General features: G+C 42.8%; 1 protein-coding gene across 2 annotated transcripts in view; it reads left to right on the top strand.

The window, feature by feature from the left end:
- The window catches only part of DIS3L2 (DIS3 like 3'-5' exoribonuclease 2), a 349,324-nt gene that overhangs the window by 41,982 nt on the left and 283,718 nt on the right, over positions 1-23,624 (top strand). For both annotated transcript variants that reach the window (XM_040428436.1, XM_040428435.1), the window contains 2 exons: positions 10,978-11,031; positions 22,686-22,787. In XM_040428436.1, the coding sequence (XP_040284370.1) occupies positions 10,978-11,031; positions 22,686-22,787 (156 nt within the window). The remainder of the gene's footprint in view (positions 1-10,977; positions 11,032-22,685; positions 22,788-23,624) is intronic.

The raw sequence follows: 23,624 nt of genomic DNA, 5'->3' as shown, positions 1-23,624 counted from the left end.
ATTTAGACATTCCCTAAGCTGACCATAGGTGGATCAAAAGATTCATCAAGGCAGTTTCCAGAATGCGGCCCACCCTGAGACAGACGGTCCCCCGTGAGATTTAAATGTGGTTCTAAATAGCCTGTGTAGCTCTCCCTTTGAACCCATTGACCAGATATCTAAGTCCTTCAAAACTGTATTCCTGCTAGCAATCACTACAGCCCGTAGAATAGGTGAGATACTGGCCCTGTCGATTACTGAGCCCTTTCTAAAAATCCTAGACGATAGAATAATTTTAAAAATGGATCAGTCCTTTTTACCTAAAGTTGTCTCAAGCTTTCACAGAGAACAGGAGATAATACTTCCTTCATTTTGTACCGCCCCCAAAAATCTACGGGAGGAACGGTTCCACTGCTTGGACGTGAGGAGAACAGTCCTCGCCTACCTTGAACGGTCAAAACCGTGGAGAAAATCAGCAAATCTATTCATCCAATTCGGGGGGAAAAAATAAAAATAAAGGATGCAAAGCTTCAAAGTCTTCACTTGCCCGGTGCATCAAGGAAACCATCAAAGAATCCTATAATCTACAGAACTTATTATGCCCCATATCTTTTAAGAGCTCATTTGACCAGAGCCATGGCTAAAACATGGGCAGAAAAGGCAGGGGCATCGATTGATCAGATCTGCAGAGCCGCAACCTGGTCTACTTCCTCAACCTTTGTCAAGCACTATAGACTAGACACAATGGCCAACCAGGACTTGGCTTTTGGCCGAAAGGTCCAACAGGCAGTGGTCCACCTTCCCCCCCCCCCCCCCCCCCCCCCTAAAGATTTCGGTCTAAGTTGTTAGTTCTCCATGGGTGCTGTCATGGAGGATGTCCTGGAAACCTATTTAGTTCACCGTTAAATGGTTTTCCAGGAGTCCCGAATGACAGCACCCAGTATTAACCCCCCCTTGTTCTTTTTTTTGAAATGGCATTGATCTGACTTGTATACAATGTGAATATAATATTGATGCTCAAAATAAATTAGTTGGATCATATCTGGTGTAGTAAGTTGTAAGAACACTGGAGAGGGTGGGGAGGGGCCTTTTAGTCTCTCTCTCCTGTCAAATTGGACATCCTCCATGGGTGCTGTCATTCCGGAGTCCTGGAAAACAATTTACTGGTAAACTAAATATGTTTTGATCTCCCTATTGATAAAGAGCACTGCAAAGTGTATTCCCCATGGTCAGTTAGCTAAGCAATGCAATTTTCTCTTGAGACATTCTGTTCTTTTGGAAGGATAGCTAGTTTGCACGCCAAATAAGAGAAGTGTAATCCTGAGCGGTATATTCTAATTTTCTTATCTCACTTTGAGTTGAATACTACATTGGAGATCTCGCACTGGTTTATCTGAAATGAAACCCCAAAATTAGGGTCTATTAAAATCCAAATTTTTGGGGGAACTTTGGATGAATGCCACAATGGTAGAATGCATTTGCTCATCCTTGACCAGTTCGCTACCAGTGTCGTACATGTACGGCCCTGAAGTGAAGTGCAAACATGGCGTTCGCTCGTGTGTGCAGCGGGCGTCATGTCCGGCGGGTCTCCGCTGTTTCAAACAGTAGAGACCTGCGGCTAATAACCATGACCGGCAATAATGCCGATCAGTCATTTAAAGCATGTAGATGCCATTATCAAGTGAGATCACGGCATCTAAAGGGTGAAAAACCTTGGAACTCGCTCTTACTGGCATCCTCTGCGGCAAATGAGCATGCCGGTAAGTGGTTTCACTTACCGGGGTCTTTCTGAAGAGACCCAGGGTATTGAAGCTTCAATTCTTATTTTGGCCAGCAGGTGGCAGGCCAACATAAGAAGTGAGCAATTCTGTACAAATCATGGGTCTAAAAGACAATAAAAACTACAGATTGTCCGGCAAAAAATGAGCCCCCAGCTGAGTAGGTAGAACTATAAAAAAAAAAAAAAAAAAAAAAAAAAAAAAGTTACGGGGGTCAGAATATGGTGATGTAAAAAATTTTTTTTCCAAGTTGAAATTACATTTTTTAACTATTTAGACATAAAAAAAAAAAAATATATACATATGTGGTATCGTTGTAATTGGACTGACCCAGAGAATGAATGTCACAGGTCAGTTTTGCCGCAAAGGGAATGCCATGGGTACAAAACCTGTCAAATGGTGGAGGATTTGTTTTCTCGCTTCCCACTACATTGTATGCCATATCAAAGGAAACCCTCATACAGCTATGTGAACGGAAAAATAAAAGTTTTATGTCTCAAGGGAAGAGAAATGAAAATGCAAAAATGAAAAAAACCTTCGGTATCCTAAGGGTTAATTCTAACAAACCCAAATATTTTGATATTCATTTTGGGCAAATAAAGAGACCTCTGCATGTGGAAAAAAAAAGTGCAACAGCCTTCTTTCTGAAAGGATTTATATTATGGAGAATAGTTAATATATGAGACTAGATAACCCTCCTCTTGGTTTCTGGAAAAAAATATATTCAGATTAGTATGTCTAATATCGGCTTAATCAAAAACCTTTCTTAACATGTTTTTATTTTTTATCAGAAACGCAAATATTTTTCCTAAAGCTATGCAAATTACTGTAGCTTTTGTCACAAAAAAAGAGTAATTCTTTCTGATTGACTTCAGCACTACACCATCCTCCAGCAACTCTCACCTTGGCCAGTTTGGAGGAGTAGGGGGCCAATCGTGGATGTGTGCATCTTTGTCCCTCCTGCTCTTTTTCTTGATTGATGGTTAGATTCCTGCATAGTCCTCTCAAACTGACCTTAAAGGGGTTGTCTGAGTTATGAAAAAAAAAATAATATAGCACTGAAAATCTGATGGGCAGCAATATATAACTAAGCTAAGCAAGTTTTATGCAAAAAAAATATATCTTTCCTGATTTCCCTGGTTCTTTTATTGCCCTTTGTTTACATGCAATAAAAACAATCTCTGCACCTCCCCCTGCTCTGCTAAGGGAGTGGCTACAAGAGCTGCCCTGAGTGACATGTCTGCCTTGCAGGGAGAATCAGCAGCATGGTGTATGTGTAGGACTACAAGTCCCACCTGTATAATGACACTGCTAATACACACAGTATCTTCCCCCTACCTTGTGCAATGCTCTCTCTAGTCTATCAGCTCCTGTGCCCAGAATTGTCACTGCTGCAGCTACAGAGTCTTTGCAGCTGAAGGGGTTAATCATATGAGATCAGACTGTATTGAAGGGGGCGTGGCCAGCACAGTGAAGTCTCCTTTACAGGCTTGTAAACAAACTTTATCAGAGCAGGGAGAGAAGCTGACATCACAGGTCATGTGACCCTCAGTGAAATCTGAGAAACCAGCCACTGGAGATAAAGTGAGTTAATTGGAAAGCTGTTACATTTGCCTAGTTAGGAACATAGAACAAAAAATTAACTGACAACCCCTTTAAAGGCTATGTACACCTTTTGAAGGCAATTTTTGTTTGATTGCATTTTACTCATTTTTGGCTAAAGATCATGTTTTCAATTGGCCTTTTATATCTAAAAATAAAAAAAAAGCAGACTGATGTACCAGCCCTGAAAAGGGCTTTTTGGGGTGCTGTCAGGACGCTGTCCTTACAGCAGATGAGTCTGTGGACACAGAACACTGCCCTAGCTAACGCTTTCCCTATTGAATCAGCAGCACTCTCCCTCTCACTGAGAATGCTGATTGGCTGGAATGTGTTAACTTTCACTATAGTTTTAACAACTTTTTCCTGACCATTAAACTAAACGTTAAAACTATCAGTTGTCGCCTATTTTTTTTATTTTTATTATTCTCATCTTACTGGCTTAGTATCACAGTACTATTATAGTGTAGTAGGGGGCTGCCTAACTACCAGATATCACACTACTTTGTTTGACACTTAGGCTTCACTCCTGTCCTAGAAATCAACCCTCAATCACTTCCCCCCGACATGTTTCGCCAGCTAACCTAGCCCAATCCCCTGAAGACACCGGGTCAAACAAAGTAGTGTGATATCTAGTAGTTAGGCACAATTGGAGATAGAAGGGGGCTTGGAGCCAACGCACGGCTGCTAGCCCCCTACCACACTATAATAGTATTGCGATACTAAGCCAGTAAGATGACACAATAATAAAAAATAGGCGCCACAACTGATAGTTTTAACGTTTAGTTTAATGGTCAGGAAAAAGTTGTTAAAGGTATACTAAGTTAAGTTTTATGGGAATTAAAAGGCAAACAATAGTCTTAAGTCTAAGACCGCTTTCACACGGGCACCCCGGATTTGCTCTGGATGCGTTGCGTGTGCATTGCAGGAAAACCGCGCGAGTAGGCACGCAATTGCAGTCAGTTTTTACTGCGATTGCGTTCCGATGTTCAGTTTTTTTTTTTCTCGCGCGAGTGCAATGCGTTTGCGTGTGAGAAAAAACTGAATGTGGTATCCAGACCCGGACTTCTCCACTAAAGTTCAAGTTTGGGTTAGGTGTTCTATACATTTTATTATTTTCCCTTATAACAACATAGTTATAAAGGAAAATAATAGCATTCTTAATACAGAATGCCTAGTAAAATGTGTATTGAGGGGGTTAAAAAAGAAAAATTTAACTCGCCTCATCCAATTGATCGTGCAGCTGGCATAGTCTTCTTACTTCTTTCAGGACCTGCAAAAGGACCTTTGATTACGTCAGCGCAGGTCCTGAAGAATGAAGATAAAAATCTTCTATCTTCAGGACCTGCGCTGATGTATTCAAAGGTCCTTTTGCAGGTCCTGAAAGAAGTAAGAAGACTATGCCAGCTGCACGATCAATTGGATGAGGTGAGTTAATTTTAATTTTTTAACCCCTCAATCCACATTTTACTAAGCATTCTGTATTAAGAATGCTATTTTCCTTTATAACCATGTTATAAAGGAAAATAATAAAATAAATACATTTTAATGGGCTCCGGGGTTGCTTTCATCCCTATAATCGCCTAGCAACCATGTGTGAAAATCGCACCGCATCCGCACTTTCTTGTGATTTATCACGCAGCCACATTCATTTATATGGGGCCTGCGTTGCGTGAAAAACGCAGAATATAGAACATGCTGCAATTTTCACGCAACGCAAGTGATGCGTGAAAATCGTCGCTCATCTGCACAGCCCCATTGAAGTGAATGGGTCCGGATTCAGTGCGGGTATTGCGTTCCCCTCACGCGTGCGTCTGCTGTTAGTGGGTTTTATTTGTTTGTCAAGTGTGAAAATTGTCCCCAGCACACAGGCCTAAAATGGTTTTGAAATACATGGGCGGTAGATTTATCAAGACTGGTGCATTCTGCGCTGGTCTTGATGACCCCCTGCGCTGGTGGACGATGTTTCTAATTCATGTTCAGGTGCATGCCTCGACATAAATTGGGTGCATTCCTGGAGCAGTTTTTGTGCCTAAACAGAAATCCACAACGGCTTAGAGCTGCCGTAGATTTCTGGCTTCATTTGCGCCAGAAAACTGGTGTGCATGAAGATAAATTTGTAGTGGCTGCTGGTCCAAAATTTATATATTTTTTTTTTTTTTTTTTTGTGCTAATATTTTATAATGGTCTCTTTTATTTCCTTAAAACGGTTTGCAGCTCTGCCAGATAGCAGCATTGCTGCGCTGTCCACACCTTGGATGTAGTTCTCTGTACTGCTGCCTTCCCTCATGGTATTGTAACTGTTGAAACAAGGTAAAGCTGTGCAGTAGCTGTTTAATTTAGCCCTAAGTTTGTATAGTAAGTGAATCCAGCTATTTGACATGACGACCCCTAGTCCTCACTGGACAGACCTCCACTCAACACCACCCCGTCCCTCTGCACGAAAACATCTGTTCATTGCAGATGGGAAATACAGTTCATTCCAAATATGAGATCACAGCGTGAAATGAGCAACATGGTAAATAGGTTTTTGGTCGGTAAGGATATTGGACCCATCTGCTCTCAGATATATAAATTTTAAGTGTGTTAATTGGTTGCAAGATAAAATCCAGAGATGGAAATGAATCTTGCATGTTAAGAGCAAGTTTCTGATGAAGTTCAGTGTACGCGATCTGGATTCTTGTGTTGGCGTTTAAACCTATTTACGCTGTAGACAGCTTAATCCTGATGCTGTCAGTACCTACCATTCTGACTCTTCCTGCTGGTCTATTATCCAAGTACCTTGCCGCACATAGGGAATCGCCACTCAGCCAGTCATTTATTGTGTTGAGGGACCAGCTAGTTCCTCTGGATGCCTTAGAACGAGAGCAGCAGCAGATCACTGAGAGGAGTATTCTTTAACTAGGTTTTTTTTATTATAAACTTCTACTATTTCAGTTTGGAGGAACAAAAAAGCAAAAACAAGCTAGTTATTCGGTTAATGCGCTACCCAACTGACACTTATATTATACTAGGGAAAGAGGGGTGCGATAGAGGGGAACAAGCAGAGGCGAATAAACAATACCTTTTTTAAGATTTCTTTTAAACATTTGACATGGGCAATTGAAGAATGTAGTAAGTTGGTGACGTATCCACTAGTCCAAAGCTGCCAGGTATTGACCCACGGAAAGATGTCCGTTATTAAACAAACTGATGTCTTATCCACCCAGAGGCGTAGGGATTGTGCCACAACCTTACTGCTGATGATGGAGCCTAATGTTTGTCCAGATATGGGAACCTTATCGGGGTAGGATGTGCCCATAGAATTTCAGGTTACACCCATGTAGTGGTGGGGACTGTTGTTCCAGGTGGTGATGTGAGAATGTGAAAAAATTGAGCACCTAGATAAGGTATTCTTAAATTAGATAGACCCAAGTTGCCTAAAAAGGCAGAATGATGTCGCTTGCTTATGTACCTCGGGGTTTACGGCTTACCCGGATGAATTTTATCAATCACTCGTTGAATCAGTAAAATAGCACATCTGGAAATGGTCCCCCTGAAGGTTTTTTTTTTTTTTTTAACCAGTTCTAAGCCTTTTGGGAAAAATGTTACTCTCTGGACTTCCCCTTTAATTAAGTCACAACCGTTGTGCTACTTATACTATAATAAGTAAGTTATGTAACCAGTTTAATCTAATATCCTACAGGTGGGCCGGGGAAGGTATCCCTGCAGTTTAGTGTGGATCTGAAGTATTTGGAAGGCTTTTGGGTGTACTCTGTATCTTGCATTACAACATGTTGATTTTTAGTGGCCTTGAGCCCACAAATCTGCTCAAAGACCAAATCTAGCAAGTCAAACAAGCAGCTGCAGGCATGTGGTCTGTCAAATCTTGGGCGAACTTCTGTTTGCTGTCTTGGAAACACTGAACCCGCAGATGGGTTGAAGTGAAACATGTGTCAAACAGCCAGGATAAAATAACCACTCTAGGAATATAGAGCTTGATCTGGTGGGAACTCTGCACCTGAATATTATTTTTATATATTATAATTTTTTATTTTTTTTAAGTGATCTCATAGTGCAACAGCCTAAATAAAAGAAATCTCTTGCATGCTGTGATTGTTTTTTTTTTTTTTTTTTCTTCATCCTTAATAATCAGACCCATTGACTTTCAATGTATCTAGTGACTGATCCAGTTTGTTCTATTTCACACAACCACATCCTATCGGAACGGACGCATACTGATGTGTAATCAAAACGGAATAGTTTTGGTCAGGTTTTGAGATCCTCTGCTGGATCTCAAAACCTGAAACCAAAATGCATATGTGAAAGTAGCCTAACACTTGCGGCAGGAGTTGCGTGTATTTGTCGAGTAGCGCCCAGATCTCCCCTAGACCCTATTATAGTCAATGGGCCAGGCGGGCATCCCTGTATCGTCCGGCAGTGATGGATCCAGAGAGCTTTGGCTGGCTGTTTTGTGCCGATAGTGTTTTTAAAGAAGCTAAAGAGAAATTGTAAAGTGACGCAGATTTATTATTGGTGTGTGCTACTCTAAGGCACAGTGTTGGTGGAAACTAAGCCAGCTAAGAATTTGTGTAAGTAAGGGGCTGTACATCAAGTAGATGGAAATATATTACTTGACGTACCCATAGACTACAACTGGGCAAACGCAGTTCTAAAGGGCCTACTTTTGACTGTCATAGTTTCTGTAAAGGAAATATACACTGCTCAAAAAAATAAAGGGAACAGTTAAACAACACAATGTAACTCCAAGTCAATCACACTTCTGTGAAATCAAACTGTCCACTTAGGAAGCAACACTGAGTGACAATCAATTTCACATGCTGTTGTGCAAATGGGATTGACAACAGGTGGAAATTATAGGCAATTAGCAAGACACCCCCAATAAAGGAGTGGTTCTGCAGGTGGTGAACACAGACCACTTCTCAGTTACTATGCTTCTTGGCTGATGTTTTAGTCACTTTTGAATGCTGGCGGTGCTTTCACTCTAGTGGTAGCATGAGACGGAGTCTACAACCCACACAAGTGGCTCAGGTAGTGCAGCTTATCCAGGATGGCACATCAATGCGAGCTGTGGCAAGAAGGTTTGCTGTCTGTCAGCATAGTGTCCAGAGCATGGAGGCGCTACCAGGAGACAGGCCAGTACATCAGGAGACGTGGAGGAGGCCGTAGGAGAGCAACAACCCAGCAGCAGGACCGCTACCTCCGCCTTTGTGCAAGGAGGAACAGGAGGAGCACTGCCAGAGCCCTGAAAAATGACCTCCAGCAGGCCACAAATGTGCATGTGTCTGCTCAAACGGTCAGAAACAGACTCCATGAGGGTGATATGAGGGCCCGACGTCCACAGGTGGGGGTTGTGCTTACAGCCCAACACCGTGCAGGACGTTTGGCATTTGCCAGAGAACACCAAGATTGGCAAATTCGCCACTGGCGCCCTGTGCTCTTCACAGATGAAAGCAGGTTCACACTGAGCACATGTGACAGACGTGACAGAGTCTGGAGACGCCGTAGAGAACGTTCTGCTGCCTGCAACATCCTCCAGCATGACCGATTTGGCATTGGGTCAGTAATGGTGTGGGGTGGCATTTCTTTGGAGGGCCGCACAGCCCTCCATGTGCTCGCCAGAGGTAGCCTGACTGCCATTAGGTTCCGAGATGAGATCCTCAGACCCCTTGTGAGACCATATGCTGGTGCGGTTGGCACTGGGTTCCTCCTAATGCAAGACAATGCTAGACCTCATGTGACTGGAGTGTGTCAGCAGTTCCTGCAAGACGAAGGCATTGATGCTATGGACTGGCCCGCCCGTTCCCCAGACCTGAATCCAATTGAGCACATCTGGGACATCATGTCTCGCTCTATCCATCAACGTCACGTTGCACCAGAGACTGTCCAGGAGTTGGCAGATGCTTTAGTCCAGGTCTGGGAGGAGATCCCTCAGGAGACCGTCCGCCACCTCATCAGGAGCATGCACAGGCATTGTAGGGAGGTCATACAGGCACAGGGAGGTCACACACACTACTGAGCCTCATTTTGACTTGTTTTAAGGGCATTACATCAAAGTTGGATCAGCCTGTAGTGTGTTTTTCCACTTTAATTTTGAGTGTGACTCCAAATCCAGACCTCCATGGGTTGAAAAATTTGATTTCCATTTTTTAATTTTGTGTGATTTTGTTGTCAGCACATTCAACTATGTAAAGAACAAAGTATTTCAGAAGAATATTTAATTAACTCAGATCTAGGATGTGTTATTTTTGTGTTCCCTTTATTTTTTTGAGCAGTGTATATACCGATGTATTATATATTTTTTTTAACATTGCAGTGAATGTCGGATGGAAACGTAAAACAATACTTTTCCATTCGTTAAACATATCAGTTTTTTTCAGATGATGCCTTTAAATCTTCAAATTTTTATTTTAAAGGTTCCACAAAAGACTTTTTTGTTAAAAAAACTAACGCATTAAAATGTATACATATCTGTCAAATATATGCATTAAAAAAAGACAGATGACCCCAAAATTGATTTAATTTTTTATTTTATTTTTTCTAAACGTATTCACTTGATGTACAGAAAAAACAAGATGTGAACAGCCCCCTAAGATAAAGCATTCCTTAGGCCTGAATCATGCATGCACATCACACTGCAGATGGACTATCCTCAGGTTAGGTCATCAGTATTTGATAGGTGGGGGTCTGACACTTGGGAACCCTGCTGATCAGCTGTTTGAGAAGGCCGCAGCGCTTGCAGTAGCACTGCAGCCTTTCAGCTTTCCCTAGGCCTGTGGCCTAGGCACAGCTCAGTCCCATAGAAGTAAAAGGGGCTGAGCGAGATACCTAGCACAGATGCTATACAATGTACGGCGCTGTGCTTGGTAAGTGTGGAGAAGGCTCCAATGCCAGTGCCTTCTTAAACAGAGCTGATTGGCAGGGGTCCCGGGTGTTGGATCCCCACGGAACACATACTGATGACCTATCCAGAGGCTATGACATCAATATTAAAGGGGTTGTCTGGGCTTTTACTATTTATGACCTATCCTCAGGATAGGTCATCAAGATCAAATCGGCAGGGTCTGACACCTGGCACCCCTGCCAATCAGCCGTATGAGGAGACAGTGTGCACGTGCCATCTCTCTTCCTGTTCACTGCCAGAGACAGCAGCGGTGAACAGGAAGGGAGACTGCACGTGTGCGCTGTCTCCTCATACGGCTGATCGGCGGGGGTGCCAGGAGTCGGACCCCCGCTGATCTGATATTGATGACCTATTCTGACAACCCCTTTTAAAGTCTTGTAAAGTCCTTTTAATTCATACGTCCATTTTGTCGGTCCATGTCGAGCAACTAGCAGCATCCGCTATTCAGACGCTAGTCATTAAAATTTGCGCACAAAAGACCCCTCTATATACAGGTGTCCACAAGGAATGACATTTTTTTTTGCAGACGTAAGTGGAACGGCTTTCCTGAATCAGGCCTCATCTGTGTAGAAAAGTACACCGAATATATTACACTGTGTACGCCACAGGTTCTGACTGTATTGACTGGTTCTGTTCCATCTAAACTTAGATTAATATTAACAAATCTTCCCCATGGTCTTGGAGATGCCCCTAAATTTCAATCTGCTTTATCTCTAGGGTCCTCTGAGGATTAATCCCAAGAAATTCCACGAAGCCTTCCTGCCATCCCCGGTAAGAATAATGCTGCTATTACTTTGAAAACTGTATAGATTTTTTCTTTTTTTTTCTTTATTTTAATGGCTGAAATGACAGGTGATCGGATCTGCATATTAAACTCTTGCTAAGTAACTTGGCTATAAAAGCCCCAGACTTTATCTTTTATTGCATAAAGTAGTGCTCGTCTGTGCGCATAGGCTGGTTTGTGAAGCAGCTGACTGGAGACCACCACTTAGTGTAACTGGACTCTCTTCATGTATCCCTGCTGAGATGTCTTCATTTTCCAGTGAATTGAATTAATCTCCCTTGAAGCAATTTTGCCCTCTATTTGTGCTCTGTTTCGGTAGCCAATTTACAGTGTTTATTCAGATATAAAGTACAAGACCTATTTAATTGACATGCCTAATTGAAGCAAGATGGCATCCCTCGTTCCCACCGCGTCCTTCACTGGGGGTTCATACACCGGAGCTGAAAAGCAGATGACTTGTTAAGTGTTGCATTTGTCTTCTATTTCTTTCAGTCCATATAGTCTGTGCTCTCTTCTGTGTAGATCTAGAATTTCATTGGGTGTGTGCCACTTTTCTAATGTGCAAAAGTTTAGCGCAACTGTCCCTTTTTTTTTTTTTTTTTTTTTTTGAGAAGTTGGTGTCTTTGCCCATTTTATGCCATTCTTCCAGCTTTTTTAAAAAGTGGGGGAGGCATAGTGGAAAGGGTTGTGGCTTTCCAGTCGGACATTTCTACTGTAATTTACTAGTAGAAACTGGTATAAGCTGGCATAGATTTGAAGATGTGCCAAATTTAGTAAGAGGCCTGATGTGTGTGTATGTATGACTGGTCCTCTTTAATAAATTTAGCGCTTCTTACTCCAACCCACTTAAAAGGGCTCCAGTTTTGTAATTGTCAGCATCAATTGACAGAAAACATGTCATCACTTAAGTTTATCAGAAATGTCCTGTTTTCCTTCACTCCGTCGTGGTCACATTTTCCACTGTGTTGGTTCCCTGTCCTGATGACCTGTCTACATCGGTAGCATGGCAAGCCTCTGCCCTGTAATCACCTTGCCTTTGAGGATGGGTTTCCTATTCTCATGGCCCCTGCCCTGTAGCTGTGATGTCAGCAATCATTATTCATAACCCGCTACTAGACACATGTCCGTAAACTCGGATCTACAAAATATGGATACCTGGCATGTGCATGCTGCTTTTTCAGAATAGAGATGCCAATTGTCTGCAAAATGGACAATAGTGGAACACTATAAATAGTTTACAGAAATTCATGTGCTGCACACACTCTTTACAGACACGTAGAATTTAATGGATCAGTGTCCGATCTGCGAAAAATGTAAAACTGATGTGGACCCATGAGGCCGTAATTAGAAATTTTCCCACCATTTTGTCACCTACCTTTAAAATGAATCATTATACAGTAGAATTGCCTGTTGCGCCGCTGGTTTGGCCCTCCTCCCACAGTTTGTATACAGCGGTGGCGTAGAGGTATATGGCATGTTACCACTGCAGCCAGTGTCTGTCCTCAGCAGTCTAGTGCTGCACACCTCTGAGGATAGCGCTTCCATGCAGTATGCCTTTACGTCTCTGCTGTAGCCTTGTATACAAGAACAGGAGAAGGACCACACCATTGCCATAGGAGAAACAGGTCAGTACATTAGCATTTTTTTTATTTTTAAAGCCTTCTGTGACATGGGAAAAATTTCTAGTTAACGTGGACAACCCCTATAATGAGCCGCTTTGCATAATACTGTGCGTTGTACTTAATCTGTCTGCCCCATTACTGGGCAGTGTGGAAAGCCTCCAGGTCTAACCTTGCAGTGCTGTGAAGAAAAGAAAAAAAAATCAACATGTGCAAAAATCTGTTCCCCGTGGTGTCCCCCTCCCGCGATAAACAGGCCTGGAGTCTTTCTGCATCAAGTCATGGGAGGCAGTACATACAGCTGCTGCAGCTCTTGTCCCAATCTGATTGTTTCTGCTTTCCAGAGTCTCAAGGAACATTCTGTTTCAAATACTCGCTGAAATGGTCTCTAAATTGTCTTTTGTAACACTTTGAATGCTCGGCTTCCATGACTGACCAAAACAAAGTGCCAAACTCTCTCCATTTACTGTCCGGGATACCTGGTAATTGATTTGCAGTCCTGCTTACTCAAAAAAAAAAAAAAAGTACGGATTGTACATTTTTCAGAAACGGGTTAAATTGTACTGATAATTAACAGACTGGGTTTCATGGAGATATTTTGCCCGCCACACTTAATTATTTAGTCATAAAATGTGGTCAGTGGGGTTTTGAGTTTAAAAATTAAAAACAATCGACAATCAAGAAAAAAGGTCATGGGTAAGTATTAACAAAAGTTACTCGCCTTTCCAGACCCCCTCTGATCCTCCACCATTACAACCACGACTCTTGTTTTTGAATGCAGTATTGACATCCTGTATACCGCACACGACCACTGCAGCCAATCACTGTGGTTCAGAACAGTGAGTATATATATATATATATATATATATATATATACACATATATATACACAGTACAGACCAAAAGTTTGGACACACCTTCTCATTCAAAGTTTTTTTTTCTTTATTTTCATGACTATGAAGGCATCAAAACTATGAATTAACACGTGGAATTATATACATAACAAACAAGTGTGAAACAACTGAAAATATGTCATATTCTAGGTTCTTCAAAGTAGCCACCTTTTGCTTTGATTACTGCTTTGCACACTCTTGGCATTCTCTTGTTGCGCTTCAAGAGGTAGTCCCCTGAAATGGTCTTCCAACAGTCTTGAAGGAGTTCCCATAGATGCTTAGCACTTGTTGGCCCTTTTTCCTTCACTCTGCGGTCCAGCTCACCCCAAACCATCTCGATTGGGTTCAGGTCCGGTGACTGTGGAGGCCAGGTCATCTGGCACAGCACCCTATCACTCTCCTTCATGGTCAAATAGCCTTTACTTTCAAAGTTTTCCCAATTTTTCGGCTGACTGACCTTCATTTCTTAAAGTAATGATGGCCACTCGTTTTTCTTTACTTAGCTGCTTTTTTCTTGCCATAATACCAATTCTAACAGTCTATTCAGTAGGATTATCAGCTGTGTATCCACCTGACTTCTCCTCAACGCCACTGATGGTCCCAACCCCATTTATAAGGCAAGAAATCCCACTTATTAAACCTGACAGGGCACACCTGTGAAGTGAAAACCATTTCAGGGGACTACTTCTTGAAGCTCATCAAGAGAATGCCAAGAGTGTGCAAAGCAGTAATCAAATCAAAAGGTGGCTACTTTGAAGAACCTAGAATATGACATATTTTCAGTTGTTTCACACTTGTTTGTTATGTATATAATTCCACATGTGTTAATTCATAGTTTTGATGCCTTCAGTGTGAATCTACAATTTTCATAGTCATGAAAATAAAGAAAACTCTTTGAATGAGAAGGTGTGTCCAAACTTTTGGTCTGTACTGTGTGTGTGTGTGTGTGTATATATAGTTAACACAATTTTCCAAATTGTCTACTTGAGCTGTCCCTCACAGATTTAAAGATCTCCAATTGCTCCTGTAATTTCACTCTACCAAGCCACCTGCACCTATTTGTCCATCACTTGACCAGGACATGGTAGTTGAAGTGAACAGTGAAGGTTTTTATTGAATGCCTGGAAGCGGGGCTCTTGAATACCTTGACAAATTGATATAGAAGGAATATTGGAAAACTAACTTTAAACTGTACAAGACATAACCTGGATTTGCTGAAACCATAATGCCCCTTTAAGTTGTAACTATAGCTCTAATATAAAAAATGAGAATTGGTCTCACTGGTAGTTCGGTATCAGTAAGGCCTCATGCACACGACCGTATTTTTTTGCGGTCCGCAAAACGGGGTTCCGTTTTTCCGTCATCCGTGACCGTTTTTTCATCCTTGATTTTTGGAGGATCCACGGACATGAAAAGTCGTTTTGGTGTCCGCCTGGCCGTGCGGAGCCAAACGGATCCGTCCTGAATTACAATGCAAGTCAATGGGGACGGATCCGTTTGACGTTGACACAATATGGTGCAATTTCAAACGGATCCGTCCCCCATTGACTTTCAATGTAAAGTCAGGAGTTAATATACCATCGGATCGGAGTTTTCTCCAATCCGATGGTATATTTTAACTTGAAGCGTCCCCATCACCATGGGAACGCCTCTGTTAGAATATACCGTTTGATTTGAGTTACATCGTGAAACTCAAATCCGACAGTATATTCTAACAGAGGCGTTCCCATGGTAATGGGGACGCTTCAGGTTAGAATATACTAAAATAACTGTGTACATGACTGCCCCCTGCTGCCTGGCAGGTGCTGCCAGGCAGCAGGGGGCAGCCCCCCCCCCCCCCCCTGTAGTTAACACATTGGTGGCCAGTGCGGCCGGCCCCCCTCCCTCCCCTGTAGTTAACTCGTTGGTGGCCATTGGGCCCCCCCCCCCTGTAGTTAACTCGTTGGTGGCCAGTGGGCCTTCTCCCCTCCCTCCCCCTCCTAATTAAAATCTCCCCCCCTATCATTGGTGGCAGCGGAGTGTACCGATCGGAGTCCCAGTTTAATCGCTGGGGCTCCGGTCGGTAACCATGGCAACCAGGACGCTACTGCAGTCTCGGTTGCCATGGTTACTTAGCAATTTGTAGAACCATTATACTTACCTGCGATGTCTGCATCCGGCCGGGAGCTCCTCCTACTGGTAAGTGACAGGTCATGTCACTTACCAGTAGGAGGAGCTCCCGGCCGGATGCAGACATCGCAGCTCGCAGGTAAGTATAATGGTTCTACAAATTGCTAAGTAACCATGGCAACCAGGACTGCAGTAGCGTCCTGGTTGCCATGGTTACCGACCAGAGCCCCAGCGATTAAACTGGGACTCCGATCGGTACACTCCGCTGCCACCAATGATAGGGGGGAGATTTTAATTAGGAGGGGGAGGGAGGGGAGAAGGCCCACTGGCCACCAACGAGTTAACTACAAAGGAGGGAGGGGGGGCCACTGGCCACCAACGAGTTAACTACAGGGGAGGGAGGGGGGCCGGCCGCACTGGCCACCAATGAGTTAACTACAGGGGGGGGGGGGGGGGTCTGCCCCCTGCTGCCTGGCAGCACCTGCCAGGCAGCAGGGGGCAGTCATGTACACAGTTCTTTTTGTATATTCTAACCTGAAGCGTCCCCATCACCATGGGAACGCCTCTGTGTTAGAATATACTGTCGGTTCTGAGTTTTCACGAAGTGAAAACTCGGCTATGAAAAAGCTTTTATGCAGACGGATCTTCGGATCCGTCTGTATAAAAAGTAACCTACGGCCACGGATGCCAATCTTGTGTGCATCCGTGTTCTTTCACAGACCCATTGACTTGAATGGGTCCGTGAACCGTTGCCCGTGAAAAAAATAGGACAGGTCATATTTATTTCACGGCCAGGTAACACGGATCATGGATGCGGCTGCAAAACGGTGCATTTTCCGATTTTTCCACGGACCCATTGAAAGTCAATGGGTCCGCGAAGGAAAACTGCACAACGGCCACGGGTGCACACAACGGTCGTGTGCATGAGGCCTAAGTCTGACTATCCTACGACTGTTACTAGCTGTAAGTCCCCCAAACATTTTGTCCTGAATGTTACAAAATTTTATTTATTGTACTTGCCGTTATAGAACTGACATTTTCCATAGTACTTTACAGACATTGTCATCATTCACGGTCTCCAGCGAGGCTCAGTCTAAATTCCCTATCAGTATGTCTTTGGAGTGTGGGAGGAAACCAGAGTGAACGGGGAAACATGAGCAAACACAGGGAGAAAATACAAACTCCATGCAGATGTTGTCCTTGGTCCGATCTGAACTTAGGATCCCAGCGCTGCAAGGCACCAGTGCTGAACCACTGTGTTGCCCATGGTTTAACCACCTCAGGACTGCCGTACGCGCCAGCGCGTCCTCTCGCGAGAGGCGAGATTTCCTGTGACCTCGTGCACACAGGAATTTGAGGTAAACGAGTACATCTACAGCCTCTAATATACCTGGTCCTCTGCTGGTCGATCCAAGCAAAAGGGACCACCAGAGGTCACAGGCAGCTTTGTAAAGTAGCACCAAAAAAATATATATATATATTCTAGGAACTCGCCATGCCCCTCACAGAATACCTTGGGGTGTCTTCTTTCCAAAATGGGGTCACTTGTGGAGTATTTATACTGCCCTGGCATTTTAGGGAACCTAAAGCGTGAGAAGTAGTTTGGAATACAAATGTGTAAAAAATGCCCTGTGAAATCGTAAAGATTCTCATTGGAATTTGGGCCCCTTTGCGCACCTAGGCTGCAAAAAAGTGTCACATGTGGTATCGCCGTACTCGGGAGAAGTAGGGCAATGTGTTTTGGGGTGTAAATGACAACTTTTAATACAAAGTTGTCAATTTACAGAGCTATTCCTCTCACCCAGCATGGGTATATGTAAAAATACACCCCAAAACACATTGCCCTACTTCTCCTGAGTACGGCGATACCACATGTGACACTTTTTTGCAGCCTAGGTGCGTAAAAAGGCCAAAAGTCCAACGAGTACCTTTAGGCTTTACAGGGTTACTCACAATTTAGCCCCCCCAAAATGCCAGAAAGTGTAAACACCCCACAAATGACCCCATTTCGGAAAGTAGACACCCCAAGGTATTCGCTGAGGGGTATATTGAGTCCATGAAAGATTGAACTTTTTGTCACAAGTTAGCGGAAAGGGAGACTTTGTGAGAAAAAAAATAAAAATCTATTTCCGCTAACTTGTGCCAAAAAAATTTATTCTATGAACTCGCCATGCCCCTCACGGAATACCTTGGGGTGTCTTCTTTCCAAAATGGGGTCACATGTGGGGTATTTATACTGCCCTGGCATTTTAGGGGACCTAAAGCGTTAGAAGCAATTTGGAATCCAAATGCGTAAAAAATGCCCTGTGAAATCCTAAAGGTGCTCCTTAGAATTTGGGCCCCTTTGCGCACCTAGTCTGCAAAAAAGTGTCACACATGTGGTATCGCCATACTCAGGAGAAGTTGGGCAATGTGTTTTGGGGTGTCTTTTTACATATACCCATGCTGGGTGAGAGAAATATCTCTCTAAAATGACAACTTTGTTTAAAAAAATGGGAAAAGTTGACTTTTAAAGATTTCTCGCACCCAGCATGGGTATATGTAAAAATACACCCCAAAACACATTGCCCTATTTCTTCTGAGTACGGCGATACCACATGTGTGACACTTTTTTGCAGCCTAGGTGCCCAAAGGGGCCCAAATTCTAAAGATCACCTTTAGAATTTCACAGGGCATTTTTTAGGCATTTGGATTCCAGACTTCTTCTCACGCTTTAGGTCCCCTAAAATGCCAAGGCAGTATAAATACCCCACAAGTGACCCCATTTTGGAAAGAAGACACCCCAAGGTATTTCGTGATGGGCATAGTGAGTTCATGGAAGTTTTTTTTTATTTTTTGTCACCAGTTGGTGGAATATGAGACTTTGTAAGGGTACTTTTACACTTGCGGCAGGACGGATCCGACATGCTGTACACAATGTCGGATCCGTCCTGCGGCTATTTCGCCGTGCCGCCGCTCCGTCCCCAATGACTATAATGGGGATGGGGGCGGAGCTCCGGCGCAGCACGGCGAAAGGCCGCTGGACTAAAATTACTGCATGTCGGGTTTTTTTAGTCCGGCGGCTTTCGCCGTGCACCGCTGTGCTGCGCCGGAGCTCCGCCCCGTCCCCATTATAGTCAATGGGGACGGAGCGGCGGCCCGGGCGCACGGCGAAATAGCCGCAGGACGGATCCGACATGGTGAACAGCATGTCGGATCTGTCCTGCCGCAAGTGTGAAACTAGCCTAAGGAAAAAAAAATAAAAAATCATTATTTTCCGCTAACTTGTGACAAAAAATAAAAACTTCTATGAACTCACTATGCCCGTCAGCGAATACCTTAGGGTGTCTACTTTCCGAAATGGGGTCATTTGTGGGGTGTTTTTACTGTCTGGGTATTGTAGAACCTCAGGAAACATGACAGGTGCTCAGAAAGTCAGAGCTGCTTCAAAATGCGGAAATTCACATTTTTGTACCCTAGTTTGTAAATGCTATAACTTTTGCGCAAACCAATAAATGTACACTTATTGCATTTTTTTTTATCAAAGACATGTAGAACAATAAATTTAGAGAAAAATTTATATAGAAATGTAGTTTTAATTGAAAAATTTTACAACTGAAAGTGAAAAATTTCATTTTTTTGCAAAGATTTCGGTCAATTTCGATTAATAACAAAAAAGTTAAAATGTCAGCAGCAATGAAATACCCCCAAATGAAAGCTCTATTAGTGAGAAGAAAAGGAGGTAAAATTCATTTGGGTGGTAAGTTGTATGACCGAGAAATAAACCGTGAAAATAGTGTAGTGCAGAATTGTAAAAAGTGGTCTGGTCATTAAGGGTGTTTAAGCTAGGGGAGCTGAGGTGGTTAAAGGGGGTCTGGTTTCACCTATTAAACCACTTGTACTGGCAAGCAGATCGTTGCAGATGCATTCTAGACATAACTTTTACTCTTTTTGAAAATTTTAGGATTGTCCGGAAAGTATTTTTAATCCTCCGGATAACGGCTCCAAGGTGCTCAGCAGGGTGGCCTTGGGTTTTGAGTGCCCAAGCCCGCTGCCCTGTCCCTTGCGGAGTTCAGCCCCTAAGATTTAAATGTCTACTCCCATCACCAACATTATTACCGTTCTGCAGCGCTTAACCCCTGCCTTCTTCTCTATGCTGTGTCTGGCATCCTCCCCCTGGGACGTCACTGAGATGCCTCCTAGGGGTGTAGAAAGCGGGGTTGAAGCACTGCATAAGGGTGATGTTGGTAATGGGAGTAGACCTTTAAATCATAGAGGTGGAACTCAACTAGGGAAAGGGTGGCCAGCATGGGCACTCTGAAAACCCAAACCCGCCCTGCTAGGCACCTTAGAGCAGTTATCCGGGGGATTTAAACTTTCTGGATAATTTTAAACCTTGTCAAAAGAGTAAAAGGTTTGTCTCGAATGCAACTGCAATGATCTGCTGGCCAGTACAAGTGGTTTAATAGGTGACAATTAGGTGACTGACTCCCTTTAAGGTTTAAGAACCTTCAAGAACTTGTACATTGTCACTCTAATAGCTCATATTTTTTTAATCTTTTTAAATGTTCAGATTTTGAGGATAACGGCCCTCAGGAATTGTAGTTATAGATACGTTTTGGATATGATCTTCTCCTCAGTCTCAGATTCTCAGACAGATATAACTTGAACTCTGGCCATTTTATTGGATTTGGTTCTAAGTAAGAAACCGGGCCAGGGAGGATTTTACATCTTGTGATAACCCTGAATCATCCAGAAAGTAAAGTGGTGCACAGTAAAGGAATCCTAAAGGAGCTACAGTAAGACCTCAAATTGGCACATCAGTGGCATGGCAAAACTTCTTTGGTTAACTGCTGTAGCTCCACATTACTACCCCACCATGTCCACTTGACAATTGCAGGGACTGCTAGAAGTCTTCAGTACTTTCAGTACTCATTTGATCAGCCAGTCTCGCATGCAATCTTCTTGTTGTAGGTTTCCCCATCACACTTCTAAGCAGGAGATGTGAGGAGCAGTGTGAAGCAGCATCTCAATGGAAAAGACAGGAAATTATGTGCACAGCCATCTCGCACAGTCCATCCTATCTGTGCATGCTGTCTCGTTACTTTGCAGATGATCATTCTAAGGACTCCCAACTATAGCACTGCACTCCTGGGCACTTGGCAAAGGATTTGAAACATGCTGATGTAATTCACAGGAAGTCAGCCGCATAGGAGAGGGCTTCTAGGAGAATTCAACTTCCTCTGCAAACAGTCCTCCGAACCTATGTCTACCACCCCAGCAACCCTCACCCTGAGCCAAATACACAACCACATAGAACCTCCTTTAAAACTCCCAGAGCCCGGAATCTCAGAACTTGCTTAAGTTAATTTTCACCGCTTGTTATCTCAACATTAGGTAACTTAAACCTCCAGGGAACCCATACGGCGCTAGGATTTACCTAAAAGATAGACTGCCTTCCTGTCTACACAGGAGAGCACACTCTGGACTGGAGATCACCCTAAGCCTTGATGTAAACTTCTAGTATGAATGATCCACTGCCCCAGCTGAAGGCCAACTAATCTGTCATTGGAACTTGATACATGCTACTACTACTACTGTTAAATGCCTGTATGACCTGCAGAACAATCACCTATCCAGTACATAGGTGGTCGTTTTACTGCTCACTCTGCCATTGACCTAATATTTACCACTGATCTGTACAAGACCTAGGGTAAATAATCTATTTGTTTGCTGGCTATGTTTCACAAAAACCTTGTTTAATTAATATAATATTATGTGTGTTTGTATATATAGTTTTAAGTGACTCTTTTCAGTGTTCCCTTTTTATTTTCGTAAATAATTGTTCTTGTGCTAAAAAAAAAGTAGAAATGAAAGTTTAACAAGACTCAAATTGGCCTCCTAGCAACATGTCCTGGCATGAGCTGGCAAGTGATTTGCATGTCATTACTTGGAGCATCTGGCTTTTATTTTCTTTTTTTTATTTTAGGGGCGCCACAAAACTAATTATGTCTGTTTTCAGACTCATTTGAGCACAACAGGGAGGGAAGGAGTAAACTCAATGCTTAGAAGTGTCTTGGTAGAAGGAAGTGAGAAGCAAGGGAAGCCTTTCCTTCATTGCTGGCTTCTGTACAGTGCTACCTACTACCTTTTTAAAGTACCACCAAAAACGGCACTGCATCTGTCCACAGGTAGTGTGTGGTATTGCTGCTCAGCCCCATCCACTTCAGTGGAGCTAATCTGCCATACCAGCCTCAACCCATGGACCGGTTTGGTGCAGTTTCTGGAAGAAAGCAGCCATGTTTTAACATCCACAACCCTTTTTAAATAAAGTCTTTGTAAAGGACTATATTTTTCCCTGAATTTTTAGGGGCCTTCCTTTTTAAGTCTTTAAAAGTGGTGAATTCCCTTGAACAATTTAAGTACACTATCCTAGTGCTGAACCAATCTAAAGTATTCTTCCAAATTAAACTAAGTGCCTGGGTTTGCTGTCATCATATGCACTGTAGAACAGTATGCCCAGGTCCAGTTTGATCATTTAAAGGCCATGGAAATGCTCTCTTCTGCATCCTAATGATGTGCAAACTGTTCTGGGCCTAGCCTCAACTTATGATGTAGTTCCATGAAAGTACGTTCTGACAAATTGCAATCTAGTTATTCTAGGTTTTTGATAGCTGACTTACAGGAAGGTGGGAGGGGAGGGTTTATGTCATCCTATTGTTTCCTGTGAATGTCCCTTTCCATAATGATATTGGTAAGTAGTAATTTTTACTGTTAAATAGTTGGTACTGAGGGTGCCATTTCATGCATAAGAAAGTTCAAAAGCTAATCTTAAATAGGAAATCAATAAAGGCAGATACTTCAATTTGTTTGCCGTAACCCCGTACTACATGGCACTACCTTTAGCATGTTTTGTAGAATAATGATTTGCTTTATTTTAGTACACTTTAGTCTACATCCATATTCTTTCCTTTTTAACTGTTCGGTAACTAATGCTGTATTTGGTTTAGTTGTCATTTAACTTTTTTCACCCTCTTTTAGGATGGAATAAGGGACATTTTTATTGAAGGAGTGGTTTCCAGGAATCGAGCGCTGAATGGTGATATTGTAGTTGTGAGACTGCTTCCACGTGAACAATGGAAGGTATGTCCATACTAACAAACTTCTCTTTAAATGGATGCTTCTATCAGGGGTATTTTTCTGTTCTTTTTTTTTTTTTTTGTTTCCAGGCAATACTGTGCCATTAAGATATAGCTGTCACTACAGAGATTTACAGTCCTCTGGATGTATGACTGGGTGACATTGCCAAAAATTATTTTTCCCCTCTAATTTCCACTATGCCACCAATGTCAGGTGCTAGTCCCACCGCTGAGACTCTCTCCTATCTCCAGAATGGGACTCCTGCAGTGTACAGAGGACAGATGTGCATGCACGGTCACCCTCCATTCATTTCTATGGGAGTTCTGAGAATAGCAGAGTTTGCTATAAAAAGTAAAAAAAATTTTTTTTTTAAATAAATACAATCAATGCACAGACAAACGTCCAGTCTTTCCTAGAGCAGGAATGCAAATGTGTTTGTTTCAATTAGTGCCAAAAACAACAGTACGTACATATACCTACACAAGGTGTATGTCACACATGTGAAGCTGTGCATGGTAGTCACAAAAATATGATTGTATATTTCGCCCAGTTAATAAAAACACAAGACTGAAAATCTATACACACACTTTTTTATGTGATGAATTAAATTAGGTGCCAATCTTCATGCCAATTGGAACCAGTCTTCCCATAGCTGGTTCATGGTTCCAAAGGAAAATACACATAACCAGAGAATGGTCATGGACCAACTTTTCCAAAATAGGATTGTCTGTGACTTTGCTGGAAATATGAACAGAGCCTAAATCGGTAGAAGGTCAGAGGTTCCAGCATCATTGTTCTCTAAATGTTAGACACCATGACTGAAACCCAACAAACCTATTT

The sequence above is a fragment of the Bufo bufo genome, chromosome 4 (assembly GCF_905171765.1).
Source record: "Bufo bufo chromosome 4, aBufBuf1.1, whole genome shotgun sequence".
In the NCBI taxonomy this organism is placed as follows: domain Eukaryota; kingdom Metazoa; phylum Chordata; class Amphibia; order Anura; family Bufonidae; genus Bufo; species Bufo bufo.
Note: the sequence above shows the minus strand (reverse complement) of the source record. Positions and strands in the feature narration are given on the sequence as shown.